Genomic DNA, 14,934 nt, shown 5'->3' on the forward strand with positions numbered 1-14,934 from the left:
CAATAGGCCTCACATTTGAGAGAGTTGGAGCTGTTTGCATTGTAAATGACAAAGCCTTTTATTTATCCGTTTTAAAAACTACACGTAAATAAAAGGCATTGTCATTTACAATGCCAATAGCTCAAACTCTCGTAAATGCGAGACCTACTGCATTGCAAATGCTGGTTTTCCGAGTCTCCTGGCTGGGTGCAGTCAAGAGCCTCACACCTAGAGGCAACTGCAGTAGAGATGAAACAAAGGCTCACACCTTGGTAGCATTTCGCACATACTTTAAAGAGGCAGCTTTTCAATTTGTTAAGGCACTGTTTGCGAGATATGCATGCACTGTAAGAATGTCAAACGTGTTGGTCTTTCACAGCATTTACACCAAATAAATGTAATCTATATAGCACTTACTACCCCGAAGAGGCGTTTAAATAATTTAAGTACCACTATTTTTTCCTATAAAGCGCTACTCATCCTAATGCAGGGTGTCAGAATGCTTCACATCACACTTGCATATTACATTTACAATAAATCATATGCATCTGTAAATCATTGTACAGGATGTGTTACATAAAACCGTGGGGGATTACAAGTTGTAGAAGTCACATATCATCTCCATAGCTCACTGTCCTAAATTTAAAAACGTTAACAAAGCAACTGCAAGTAAAATAAGGATCTCTGTGTTCAAAGCAGTAACTCACTTACCTAGCTACATAAAATAAAATCTGTCATTTGCATGTTACATGATGTGTTTTGCCTTAACCCTCTATGCAACTTTTAGTCAAAACAGAGGCTAGACAAAACAAAGATCTATCCAGCTAGTGCATTAACCTCAATCCAGTGTTATTTTACAATTATTCATTCAGATTTACTGGAACACACATATCTCTGCAGCAGGTGCCTTAACCCCATAAGGTATTTTAAAATACAGTCTTTGCAACCAATTAACCGGAACGGATTTACTGTCAGTTTTCTTCCTGTAGCTACATTCTTTGTGGCAGAGTTTAAATAAAAATAAATGAACACGTTGAGGCCCAGATTTTGAGTTGGAGTTAATTCACTTTTCAGGCACATCCCTGACGTAAAATCTGTTTTGGGATTTTACAGTACCACACATTGCCCTGCTTTGCATTACCTTGCGTCAGTTAGGCATTATATGGGTGGTGCTAGGGCTTCCCTGTGCATCCATCGATGTATTTTGACGCAGAACCATATTTACAAAGTCTTGTAAATATAGGTTTGCACCAAACTGGTGAGTCTACCAGAGGATGGCTTAGCATGAAGAAATATATTCATTTCTCCTCATTATTTCCTCTTTGCATGTATGCTGCATTCTGCAGCACCCATACAAAGAGGAAATAGCCTCATACAATAGTTTTTGCATGGTTTTGGGAGAAAAAAAAAAAATACGCAAACTTTTTCTTAGGATCCTATTGCTGAATGCTAAGGTTGCAATAACCTTTTTCTTTCACTACCCTAAAATTGTTTGTTCTTGCAGGTTCTTTTTTCAGCCCCTTCTATGCATTCATCTTTGTTTTTTAATCTCTCTCCTATCTTCCCTTTCTGTCTTTCTCTCTTGCTTTGAGTCATGGTCTATCGATGAAAAATGAGCCCCTATCTCCTAAAATGAGTGCAGGTGAGTAAGGCTGCGTAAGAATACTTTGCATAGGAGAGTGGTCGCGCCTCTGTAAAGTGCAGGCAGCTAAAGCCATCACATCTACATGGAACTGTGCTGCATATAGAATATTATGCCTGGTTAAGTAGGCTGGTGGCAGAGTTAGTTTGTTCAATCCTTGGGTAAAGGAAAATTAACGCTGACAAAAGGCAACATTGTTTTATGTGTGGCCTACAAAAGTGTGAATCTTCTGCCTAAATCAGATTATGTCGCGTGATGTGATGTCACTTTCATACTGCCTAACTAGTTTAGTTCCCCCACTTCTTTTTTTAGGACTTGTGCCCTGCCAAGGGCACCCAATATTAAAGGGATACTGGGGCGCCCTTCAGTTATGTTCATCTCTCACTCGTAGACTACGTCCAATAAAAATATCACAAGTGCTCCCTGGAAAATGGTTGAGCCCACTGTAGGGACCAGAATTAGACCCAATGATGAAGCATGACCAATAGATTGTGTGAGGGTCCACAGAAACCTAATCCTTGTTGCCCCTTTTAGATTTTGAGTCTACATGGCGGTCCTTCGGCATGAAGGGTTTTAGGATAACTTTTGAGTGATATGTAGTAGTTAGGGTAACCATATCCTGTATCCCATTAAATCTCTCAGTGCTTCCCAGAATATGAAGGTGAATTCTGTGGATTAGTAAACTATTAAATGGATCAGTCCCAGAAGGATCTGACAATTAGAAGTGGGACGGTAGAGGATTTGGGAAAGATACTAAAAATATACATGCTTTGATAAATAAGTTTCAGTTCTGACCCACTTTAAGGAAACTATGCATTCTGAGAAGCCCCAAGCATGGTCCTTTTACAGAAAAATACGCTGATGGTACTATTCCATTTAAGCACTGTCCCTCGTACCATATGTATCAAGTGAACACTGACCCAGCACCAGGGTTGGATTTGGTAACGCGGGCATTCGGGTAATGCCAGAGGGGCCAGTGCCCAGTTCCAGCTGTGGGCCGATTTTGTTAGCAGTCTGGGGGCCGATTTGGGTGGTTTCTGCATTGTTCGGAACCCGCCAGAGGCCCAGTGGGTGCCTGAGTTGCCTTTCTGGAGACATTTGGGCGTCCATTACCTCCCTTTTATCAAAGGGCAGAGGTGTCACTTCCTTTCTCTCACTGGGCCACCCAAATAATGTGTGCGTACTGGGCAGGGGGCAATAATATATAAATATTTTCACAATGGCTAGAAATAGCTCATGCGGGCTGTCCCTTTGTTGTAGATATGACTAAATACAAAATCAGTTCATTAGTTCGTATATTTTATTTTTTGATCTTTTATAATTTTATTGCATTAATTATAAACCATTTTTTTCATTTATATTTTTGGGGAGAATATAAAAACCATAAATTTTTTGTGTTCTTATATTCCGTGCAAATCATACATAATTCAACAGAAGAAACACAATTCCTAAAATGTACAAAAAGGCATAATTATGCAATATTAAACATACAAGTTGTCATATTAAAGATTGACTCCTTCCATAAACACACGTCAACTAACCTCACATACAGTCATCACATCCCAATCGTACACATACACACATCACATTCATAATATTCCAGCTTAAATGGCTTGCACAGAGTAACTAGTGGCGAGAATCCTTCTTTATTTTCCAAGGTTATGCAGCCAGCTGGAACATGATCAGGCCGACGCACGTTTCAGTGGATTATTAAACTTGAGTCCACCTTCATCAGGACCGCTCAGTTTCTTTAAATTAAAGCAGCGGAGGTAGTAAGGGGGATCAGTAAGATAGAATCTAGTCGTTACATGTAGTCAATGACGGAACTAAAAGTCCGATGTGGATGCCTCTGAAGTAATTTTCAATCTTTGGGCGTATTCTAACTCTCGAGCAGACGGGCCAAGGGTCACACAGCAGACGAGGAAGATGTCAAGACCACCATCCAGTTTTAAGAGAAAAGACAAAACTGGACCTATTACAGAAGCTACAAATCAAACCAGTAGCCTTCAAATTCTATAGTGGGCAGTACCCACGGCATAGGGAGCCACTCTATTACAAGAGCATTGGAATCTTTTAAGATCATATCCCAGTTGGAATGTATACAACACATGGGAATACGCCCAAAGATTGAAAATTACTTCAGAGGCATCCACATCAGACTTTCGGTCCGGTCATTGACTACATGTAACCGACTAGATTCTATCTTACTGATCCCCCTTACTACCTCCGCTGCTTTAATTTAAAGAAACTGAGCGGTCCTGGTGAAGGTGGACTCAAGTTTAATAATCCACTGAAACGTGCGTTGGCCTGATCATGTTCCAGCTGGCTGCATAACCTTGGAAAATAAAGAAGGATTCTCGCCACGAGTTACTCTGTGCAAGCCATTTAAACTGGAATATTATGAATGTGATGTGTGTATGTGTACGATTGGGATGTGATGACTGTATGTGAGGTTAGTTAACGTGCGTTTATGGAAGGGGTCAATCTTTAATACGACAACTTGTATGTTTAATATTGCATAATTATGCCTTTTTTGTACATTTTAGGAATTGTGTTTCTTCTGTTGAATTATGTATGATTTGCTCTGTATAAGAACACAAACAGTTTATGGTTTTTATATTCTCAAAAAAATATAAATAAAAAAATGGTTTATAATTAGGGCAATAAAATAATAAAAGATCAAAAACAAAAAATAAAATATACGAACTAATGAACTGATTTTGTATTTAGTCATATCTACAGCAAAGTGACAGCCAGCATGAGCTATTTCTAGCCATTGGTAAAATATTTGTTGGTCGAGTGGGAGGCTCTTTATATATTATTGCATTCTGATTTACCCTTTTCTCCCAGACCACACAAATTCATTTCTATGGGATACCTCTGACCTTGTTTGTTCATACTGGGCAGGGGCCTGAGCAGAAGTGACTGGGCAGGGGCCTGAGCAGAAGTGGCCTCACTTGTTTTCAGGTGTATTTCACCAGTGTAAACTAATCCGTGCATTTTTTTAACCCCCCCCCCCCCCCCCTTTTTTAAATAAAAATTTCGCCGAAGCAGTGTTTTGCGAAAGGCAATATGCAAATATGGGCCACTTTTTTGTTTAGCGTGCCCGTGCCGATTTTCAATCCCAATCCAACCCTGCCAAGCACACTGAGAACTGTGCACTTTTAGTGGATTAGTAGTGATACAATTCTATATTAACAGGAATTAAGTACAATCTCGGGAGCGGGCAATTACTGTGCAAATGGTACAGAAGAGAATTTTTCCAACTTGTGCCTTTAGTGAAGGATCTCGGGAGGGTTCCTACACGTTTCATTCGACAGAATGATGCCTTCTTAGAGAAAGCAGGACAATGCATGAATTGTGCAGAGTGATATGCGAACAACTAGCATGACTTGGAAGTCAGGGACAACCGGATGTCTCGAAAATACGCTGGAACGCTCCACATATTGTATTACGGGACGGTTGCCTCTCGCACTCCCATTCAAGTGCCTTGAAAAATTATCTCGGGATCATGTTAATATTGAAGACTACATCATTAATGCAAACAGCATGAGTATCCTTAGCTCTTGGGTGTCGCACTAAGATGAGCCACCATGCCCCGCCCTTTCATGCGCTTTTCTGCAGGTCACAGGGCTGAAATGATAGCAAGGGATAGTGTCAGTAAAGGGCTCCGCACTTACGAGACATTTAAATCGCGGAGAGCCTGGCCAGAAATTATGCCCAATTTAATGAAGGACACGCTCTGGACCCCGCATGCCACATTCTCGATTACAGCGAAGAGTCTAATGTCTTACGTCTGTTTGAAAGAACAGTCTCGAAAGAGTTACGAAAACTCACAAGAAACTATTGTATGGTGAAGCAACCGGACATAACATGTCGGGAAAAGCTGCACGATGTATTGCTTCAGCGAGCACTTAGTTGCTACATACAAATCTTGCAGCAGCCTTACGCAAAGCACTCAGGCGAGTTAGGGGCTCCACTCACCTTGTGGATCGGTGTCTCCTCTGCCTCGGGCACACCCGAGCCATCTCCGGCACCTCCTCTTCCGACCCCGGTTCTGTATCGTACATCTGACATGCTGGGGAGTGTCAGTCCTCGTACAGGGTAAGGGAAGGGCTTTTCCAGGTTGGGGTCCCGACCTGCACTCCGTGGAAATTTACTCCAAGGACAGCAAGCTGAAGTCGGTTTTAGCTTCTCCGATCGCTGTGCAGGAAGAGATAACCTCCCTAAACTCGAGACGGGGAAGCAGGGCAGTAAGATTGCTGTTGATGTTACTGGTGCTCCAGTCGGCGCGCGTGCACGTACCTACGCGTGCAGCAACTCAGATAAACAGCAGCACCGCGCCTTTGCCCTGCTGAACGGTGACGCGCAGCGACTCTCAGGTATTTGCGCGTTGACGTCGACCTCAGGTGCATTCGCCACCACCACAGAAGCACGCAGTGGCAACCATGGAGCTCGCGCACTATGGACATAGAAGAGTTACTGCAGTTATTGCCGTCACCTGACCCTTATGGATATCCCAGCCGCTGTTGTTTCGTCTAATCTTCGTCCCGTCGGCAGTCATAGACTGTTCTGTTTTATCTTTCTCTCTCTCTTAAAATGTTGTGTGCGCTGGTACGCCCCATGTCACTTCTCAGTTACTTTCGCGGCACCCTTCACTTACGTTCAGGGCACAGCATACGTCCGAGCAGAAATGTGTGCGGGGGGGGGGGGGGGACTAACCACGTTCGGCAGCATGCAAGTGACATCATGGCGCGTGACATCACAGCATCACAAACCATGACCTCACAGGAAGTGACATCAGATCTTAATACCTCACACACATTTATTTTGACAGGTCTATATTGTATTTTACACAGAGATAATGTTAATCCTGTATGGAAATTATATGGAAGAAATGTTCGCGTGGTAGCGGGTTAAGGTCTATTTTAATTATGAAACGGAAGATTTTAATGTTTTTAGACATAGAATGATCAGGGTTAAAACGAGTACTTGTTGATTTCAAATGCATGTCTGTGGGCAGGTAAAAGTATATTTATATTAGTACCAAAGAAATGTTCTTAGTTGAAAACGTATACGTTTTTAAATATGATGTGAGCGATGTGTGTATATGAACCGTATGTATGGCTTTTTAGACGTGACATCAAACTGTTAATAAACAAACTTTATTAACAGTTTGATGTCATGCCTAAAAAGGCCATACAAACAGTTCATATACTCACATAGCTCGGTTCGGCAGAAAATAAATGTATAAATTGAATCCAAGATTTTGCATTGGGATTACGTCACTTATTTGGCACAACCCCGGTGCAAAATCTCATTTGTTAAGTCTTGTAATGCTTTCAAATGTGCCAAAAAAATGACTCAAACACAATGTAAAATCTTGTCCTCAACTTATATATTTTATCTTTTTAAACTCTGCCGCAAAGAAATTGGCAACAAAGAGAAACGGTGCAGTAATTTTTCTTTTTTTACTTGGTTGCAAAATCAGCACTTAAAAATATTTTATGGGGTCAAGGCACCTGCTGCAGAGATCTTTGGATGCCCAGTAAATCTCAGGCAACAGTAATAATAGTAAAATAACTCTGGAGATTAAGGCATTTGCTGGAGCAATCTGTGTTTTGCCTAGTCCCAGTTTTGAATCAAAGTAGCATAGAGGGTTAATGTGTCTTTTGCAAAGCACATAATCTAACATGCAGATAACATTTTTATTTTATGTAGTTAGGGAAGTGGGTTACTGCTTTAACACAGATTCTTATGCTACTTGTAGTTCATAAATTGCAATCCTAATCTAGCATAGGGAGCTATGTAGGACACATGACTCCTACACCTTGTAACCCTCAATGGCTTATGTAATAACCCTGTACTTAATTTATCCATATGATTTGTTGTCAATGTATAATGTGTGCATGTGATGTAAAGTGCTCTGACATCCTGCATTGTGATGAGTAGCGCTATAAAAGAAATAAAACAAAATTGTGTTTGAATTGTTAGTTGTATATGTTACCGGGGAAAACCATCTGACATTCTTACTGTGCGTGCACATCTCATATGCAGGGACTGAACAAAGTCAAAACGATGTCCCTCTTAAGTAATTGTAAGGGAACAAGCTGTGTGCCTTTCTTGCCACTCCATTGCATTTGCTTCTAGGTGTGAGGCTCCAGATAGCTCGCAGCCGGGATACTCGAACAAAAGGAGGCCTAATGGCCCCTTAACTTTGGCTTTTGTTTTGGGCCCAGCTGGAATTTATTATAACCAAGCCTCCTCTCTTCCTGCACGTTGCTGCTTGGAAAGGAAAGCAGACACCGTGCAGGTGCTGCTGAATATGTCCCGCTGTCCGAAAATGACACCTGGACCAGTTCAGCATATTTCAGTGGGGTCCAATTTCTTGGCAGGTTGGACGGCATCCACTCTGTGAAAATTGTTTGTGGACGCCATTTACCTGCGTGTACTCCTGACTTGTGCCTTGCTTATGTTCTCTTAGTTCAAGTCTCCTTCTTACTTTTCCAACCTTCTCTTGATCTAGCCTCTGTTACTTGTATGGGCCCAACCGGCGCAGAATTAAACAGACTTCTCTGAAAAAATTGCTCGGGTGGATTTAGTCAGTTGAAAAGATAAACTGATCTGTTGCTTCGTTTAGGTCAACGTTTCTAAAAGTACAAAGCTATGCACGTTTTACAAATATTTTGGAACTTTTTGAAGCTAGTATGGGTTGCAAGTTAGAGGGTAAAGCAGCAGATGAGCGCAGGGGCACAACTAGATCATTGTGGGGAACATGCTCTTTCTTCTATACCGCTTAGCCTCTGGCCATGAGATTTACTGCAGTGCCTTTGTGGAAAAGTTTTTCGGGTTTATATTTTTGTGCATCAATAATAACGATTACTATGCAATTTTACACATGATTCTACATATGTAGACTGCATCATTTTTTTTACCCTCATGAAATTGCCAGTTTCATTTTTTAACACTTTATACATTTTTTGCCCAAAGCTGGATAATTAGGTCTATTAAGTAACAAGCAAGCATGCTCAATGTACACCCCTTTTCCAGCCAATATGCAGACAGACCAAGCTGACCGTTCAGTTCCCGTAGCAACCTTAATTGTCTCTTGAAGAGACAAATTGGTGTAGCACAACAAATTCTCCTGTACTTTTCTAGAATTGCAATTTAGAATAATCTGGTTTTTATGTATTGATTGACACCGTTTTCAAATCATAATTACTCGCTACACTAGAAACAGAAGTGCTTCGTAGTCATCAATGTTTGCAATACTCTCTTGCTTTCTTGAATACAATTTGAATCATTCAACAATACTTGATTCATTACAGGAATGTTTTTTCTAATCTTTTCACTGCTTTAAAAAAACAATATTTAGCTTTGATGCTGCAGCAAAAGGAATAAATTACATAAATATTAGTCAGTCAGTAATAACATTATTCAATACTTTTGAGTAACTTAAAAGTGTGCAGCAAAATAAAAGACAAAAATAGTTTAAAAAAACTTTTCATATGTTCATTTCAATTGTAAAAGATCAAAAGGGAAAGATTATTCATTTAAAATCCAATTTCATACACTCAAAAGAATCATTCTAAGAATAATCAGTATAAAAACATTATAAAATTCCATTGGACAATAAAATCGTACAGCAATCATCCCGAAAAGTGTTTTTTATTTACGGAAATTCTGCCCGCAGGTTTTTCCTTATTTTCAATACCTGCCATAAAAAAGAAATCATTGCACGACCCACATACAGAGTATTTAATTGCTGTAAAAATAAAAGGGCTGGTCTGCACTGCCTAAAGTTGTATATTTTAAATATGGGTAATATACATTTCTTCTGAGGAATTCCATAATATTTGCATAAGAATACAATGTGCAAGTTGGTTATAGGTGACTTACCGTCGCACGGGCACAATTCTAAGGGAGTGACAATTATTTGGAAACCCCACCATCAGCGGCAACATGTTTGCCCTGAATCCTGTCAGAATAAACCTTTGCTGGTCGTTTTGTACCAAGGTCAGATATGATTTCAGACCCTCCTGGTGGGCTGTCCTACTGTAAGTGAGTACAGATGGTTTTACTCTTTCAGACTCCAATCTCTCTCCCATGGCCTTGTTCGGGGCACAGTATTTCAACTTTTCTTTATTTACCAATTTACAGGAGTCTGGGTTGTTAAAGAGATCCACTAGGCCAATCTCCTCGCATATGGATTTAATGTGTCTCAGCCACAGGATCTCCATAGCGTGATCTAGGTTCATAGTATCTATAAAGATTAACTTAATCAGCACCACTTATTCTCGTGACCAAATTGTGTGCCAAAGCAAAATCAGAGCCATCTTTAGCCTATCCGATATATACAGGGTTCCCAATTCAGAATGGGCTATATAGTTCGAAGAGCTTGGCGGGAGAGCTGGAATGCATTTAAGGAATGAATCCTCGAACCTTTGGATATTCCATGTGTTAACCATTGCCCAGACCCCTGCTCCATATGAGTCCACTGCCACTGTCTTGCCCCCAAATATAGTGAGGAGTTGGATCAAAATATTATTTGTGAAACCTGTGGCGCGCATCAAAATAAATAAATATGTGTCTGACACAATACGCATCGCACGGGGCACTAGACAGGGGTGTCCTCTCTCCCCTTTATTATTCGCTGTTGCGTTAGAACCGCTAGCTTGTAAGATCAGACAGCACCACAAAACCGCGGCTTTGCAATTCCTTCAACGCCCTATAAATAAATCTTTATACGCAGAGGACATGGTCCTTTATGTTCGAGAACCTCATATAAATCCCTCACCCATATTACGAGAATACATAAAATTTGGTAGACAATCGGGCCTCCAAATAAATTGGAGCAAATCCACCATAATTCCCTTGACGGACGTTACAATGCCACACCCGGTAGAGTATCCATTGGAATGGCAGCGAGACCCCATCAAATATCTTGGTGTTTGGTATCACAAAGATCCCGCAGTGGTTATAAGGGCCAAATATGGCACTGCTATTAGTAAAATAGAAGAAACCATAGAAAGATGGCTGCATTTGCCATTGTCCCTGGCAGATAGAATAGCTCTGGTAAAAATGGTCATACTTCCTAAGTTCCTATACCTCTTCAATAACATTCCCATTACCCCACCAAAAACTGTGTTTCAGAGTCTGAATGCCTGTGTAACCCGCCTCATATGGACTGGTAAACAAGCATGTGTTAAATTGCGGGCATTAACCTTGTCTTATTCTAAGGGGGGATTTAAGGTTCCTGACTTCCTGCTATATTACCTTTGTGCGCAAGCACAATATGTGCACTATTGGTATCATCCAGTGCGATACCTACCTCATATAGCAGTAGAAGATGGAGACGCCCACCCAATACCACTTCAACACAATTTACCACACTCCCGCACACATGTACTGAAACAAGAAATGAACACTATTCGTACTACGAATTTGGCCTGGCAGAGAATGGGGAAATTAGCGCATAAATTACCATTCTATGCTCCAACATTGCCCCTGCCGCACCATCTAGCTTTATCAGTAAGAAAAAGTGAGTATGACCCTACTGCAAAAGGTTGGGATAGACGTGATGGGAGACTTGTATAAAGATGGAGTTTTTATAGAACTTAATGACCTAGATTACATTGATAATTAGACTCTTCTTTTTAAATTCGCTTATCATAGACTAAGCAGGGCAATTAAAGAATTGTATCCGACCTTTCCTGCAAAGCCGGAAACACTTCAAGCATTGCAAATGATTATAACTACTCCACACAATATACATTTGGTGACCAAACTTTATGTGCCATTACAGTCTGATATAGCGGGTGCTACACAAAAAGCACAGGACAGGTGGTGAACTGTTCTGGAGACGCCCCTGGACGAAGAGGAAGGGGTCACATGTTGTGCACTAACAGACATGCTCACCCCGAACGGTAATTTGCGAATTATACATTGCAAATATCTTCACCAAACATACCATACACCGGTTAAACTGAAGAAATGTGGGCTCCGTACTGATGCATGTTGCAAAAGATGTAAAGCCGAAGATGCTGATTTTATACATTTAGCGTGGTATTGCCCACAGGTTAGAGAATACTGGGAAAAGATAACTGGTATTTTGAGTGCTATTTTAGGAACTAGAATAGACTACACAATCCAAGTATGTTTATTGAGTCTAGTGTCAAATTTAAGATCGACCAAACGTAAATTCTGTGTAATTGCTCTCCTGTTAGCGAAGAGACGGATATCTATATACTGGAACGGCAAGAACTGTCCCACGTGTGAACAATGGGTGCAGGACATGACCTATTGCAGGGACACACTACAGACTTATGAGGAAGAACTGCCTACGGGATCTAAACCTAGAGACTATTGGGAGCCGTTAACATCGTATTTACAAACTCATCATACTGTAGCACTGAATACCAATGTGTAAAGTGGGGTATCTTGATTATATAACAATAAGTCTGTACACTGAGTTGACTTATGCACATTTGATGTGAATGTAACTGTAGGGATAGCAAGTGCCTTTGCAAGCCTGTGTGTTTTTTATTTTTGGCTCAATAAAAATCCTTTAAAATAAATTAATAAATAAATATAGTGAGGAGTTCCCTTATTGCCTTAAAACCAAACTTCTTTGTGAACAAAAATATCCCATTAATGGATTTCTCCATTTGCGCACAGCTATTTGTTATCATGGGGGACCATGAATTCTTATTGTTGAAAAGTATCCATAGATAACAGAAGGTGGATAAATCGCTCAATTTGTGCCCTTCCGCATAAAAAAAGTGGGGTTTACCATGGGTTTGGCCCCGTAGGTCATGGTATAAGCCCTGGAGTCATTTACTTTCAGATGTAGATCCGACATAAAGACAATGTAATTGTCAATAAGACCCTGTAACCCCCTCCCAGTTCTAGCAATTAGTACAGCATCATCTGCATAAAGTAGAATTGAGGGGGGGGGGCGCAAACCTATCATCACTGTGTCCCTGCGGATAGACTTAGGACTATTTCTACCCGATTCGTGTATAGGGAAAACAGGGAGGGGGCTAAAAACCAAACCCCTGCCTGACCCCTCTTTTGATGTTAAAGCTAGCCAAGCAGTCACGATCCCTTCCAAAACGCACACATGCAGTTGCGTAAGAGTACAATTGCCTAGTGGAGTTGGTGATTCCTGCCTCGACCCCCAAATCCTCCAAGATTTTCCACAGCTTTGAGTGTGAAACGCTGTCAAAAGATGGTGACAAATCCATGATGGATAGATATAACAACCCATTTTTAGCCACAGTGTACTTCCCTATGATAGTACTTACATTCAAACATTGATGGGCTGTGCTCAGCCCCTTTTTAAAACCGAATTGAGTATCCACCATTATATTATTTGTGGCTGCCTAATCTGTTGAGCAATATGCGCCCCATAACCTTTGCAGTAGCATCCAGCAATGATATGGGCCGATAATTTCGTGGTAGAGATTTATTACCTTTTTTATTGATCGGGATAATAATCGAAGATTTCCATGAAGAGGCGGGTCTGTCACTGGCATTACAAACATTTGTAATCAGCGGGGCCCAGAGATCTTGCTGCTACCAGTACATATATGGGCTGGGGCCTTCTCTTTACTACTTTCATCCAGGCCTCTTGTGACCTCGGCCAAACTCACAGACTGAAGTGTATGCTGTAGGATGTCTATACCTTGGGTCTCTCGGTTCCCTCAGCGGCTGCTCCTCCGCAATGGCGGAGGAGTGTCGCCCCACTGCCTGACTCAGAGCCAGCAAATGTAAAATAAAACCATGCTCTTGCATCGTTTTATCTTACATTTTCCATCTCTTAGCCAGCAGTGTTGGGAGAGGCGGGGCTTAGGCATGGGAGGGGGGAGGAGGAGGCCGTTTCAGGCCAACCAAAACACACCTGCACACTTAGGTTTTCTCCAACCCAGCTGCATTGAGCAGCCGGGCTGGAGAAACCCCACAGACTCACTGGTCTGAACAAGGCATCTTTCTTGCCTGCTCAGACCAATTCCCTCACTGCTCTTCAGCACGGGGATTGGATGGGAGTCTGGGTCCATGGGGCTGCTGGGACCCAGGAAGTGGAGAGACAGCGAACGCGAAACTGGAGACAACCGGGCACGGCAACAAAAGGTAAGGTTTTTTTTTTGAAAACACATTTCATTTGTCAAATGGCACATAAACAGCAGGGCCTGTAACCCAGAGGTGTCTGCACAATCAGAGCATACAATGCTGACCTTGACATTTTTCATCATGATACCCAAGGAAAAAGAAAATCGAGGGTAATACAATAAAAATCTAACTCCCCCCCTCCCAACCCCTCCCCCGATCACACTATACACTCACTCTCAAACTAACCCATTTGAATATTGCAATAATGCTATCCACCTTAAACCCAGATCTCTATAAGTGCGGGTCCTGCGCCACTGGAACCGGCTCTAGGAGCAGTCCCCGATAGTCTGCCCACCTTTTCCATATTTTAAAATGTTTTTGGGGGCCCCCCTGGCAATGAAAATGGGTTTTTCTAGGCCCATGCAAAAGTCCAGACCATTCTTCCATGCGGCTACTGCAGGGGGCCTCGGTGCTTTCCACACCCTCGCTATGTCGCGTTTTGCTAATGTAAGACCCAACAGTAATAAATGGCGTTTGTAAACATTGCCACCTATCCCCTCCATGACGTGTAATAAGGCAAGTTTCGGCGAACGGGGGAGGTCCCACCCGATGACCTCCGATAAACAAGTGTGAACTCCCCCTCCGAAAACGATCCAGGGAGAGACACTGCCAAACCGTATGTACCGGAGTACCTTCCTCCCGGTTACATCTAAGGCACACCGGGGAGGCAATCAACCTTGCCTTCCACAAACGCTTCAGTGTGTAATAGGCCCTGTGGAGGTATTTAAACTGGATCAGACGCACCGCTATGGCCGCTCGCACGGAGCATCCAGGGCCTCTGCCCACGCCTCCTCCTCCAAGGGACCTATATCCCCCTCTCAATCCTCCCGGAGTTTCTGCAATGTGGAGGAGCAATGAATAACTAGGGTTTGGTATATTCTGGAAATCTTATGATCCCGAAGCTCTCCCATAAAAACATTGTCTTCCAGGGGGCTGAACTCAGCCACGGTCTCCAAGCCTTCCAGACTGGGGGACAGGGCGTGCCGGAATTGAAGGTACTTGAAGAACTGGGAATTTGGCATACGGAACTCCGTCTGAAGGTCCTGGAACAATTTCAAGACTGGACCCCTCATAAAGTCCCACAAGACCGATATCCCTATACGATCCCAGCCCCGAAATCCCTGCAAGGCAGCTAGCGGCGG

General features: G+C 42.1%; 1 protein-coding gene across 1 annotated transcript in view; it reads right to left on the reverse strand.

The window, feature by feature from the left end:
• CDS1 (CDP-diacylglycerol synthase 1) overlaps positions 1–6,320 on the reverse strand; it is a 467,729-nt gene extending 461,409 nt beyond the window's left edge. Inside the window, exon 1 of the mRNA XM_085636573.1 lies at positions 5,606–6,320. Within this exon, the coding sequence (XP_085492699.1) occupies positions 5,606–5,698 (93 nt within the window). The 5' untranslated portion in view covers positions 5,699–6,320. The remainder of the gene's footprint in view (positions 1–5,605) is intronic.
• Between the last annotated feature and the right edge of the window lie 8,614 nt (positions 6,321–14,934).

Source organism: Triturus cristatus, chromosome 2_1, assembly GCF_964204655.1.
Source record: "Triturus cristatus chromosome 2_1, aTriCri1.1, whole genome shotgun sequence".
Classification (NCBI taxonomy): Eukaryota; Metazoa; Chordata; class Amphibia; order Caudata; family Salamandridae; genus Triturus; species Triturus cristatus.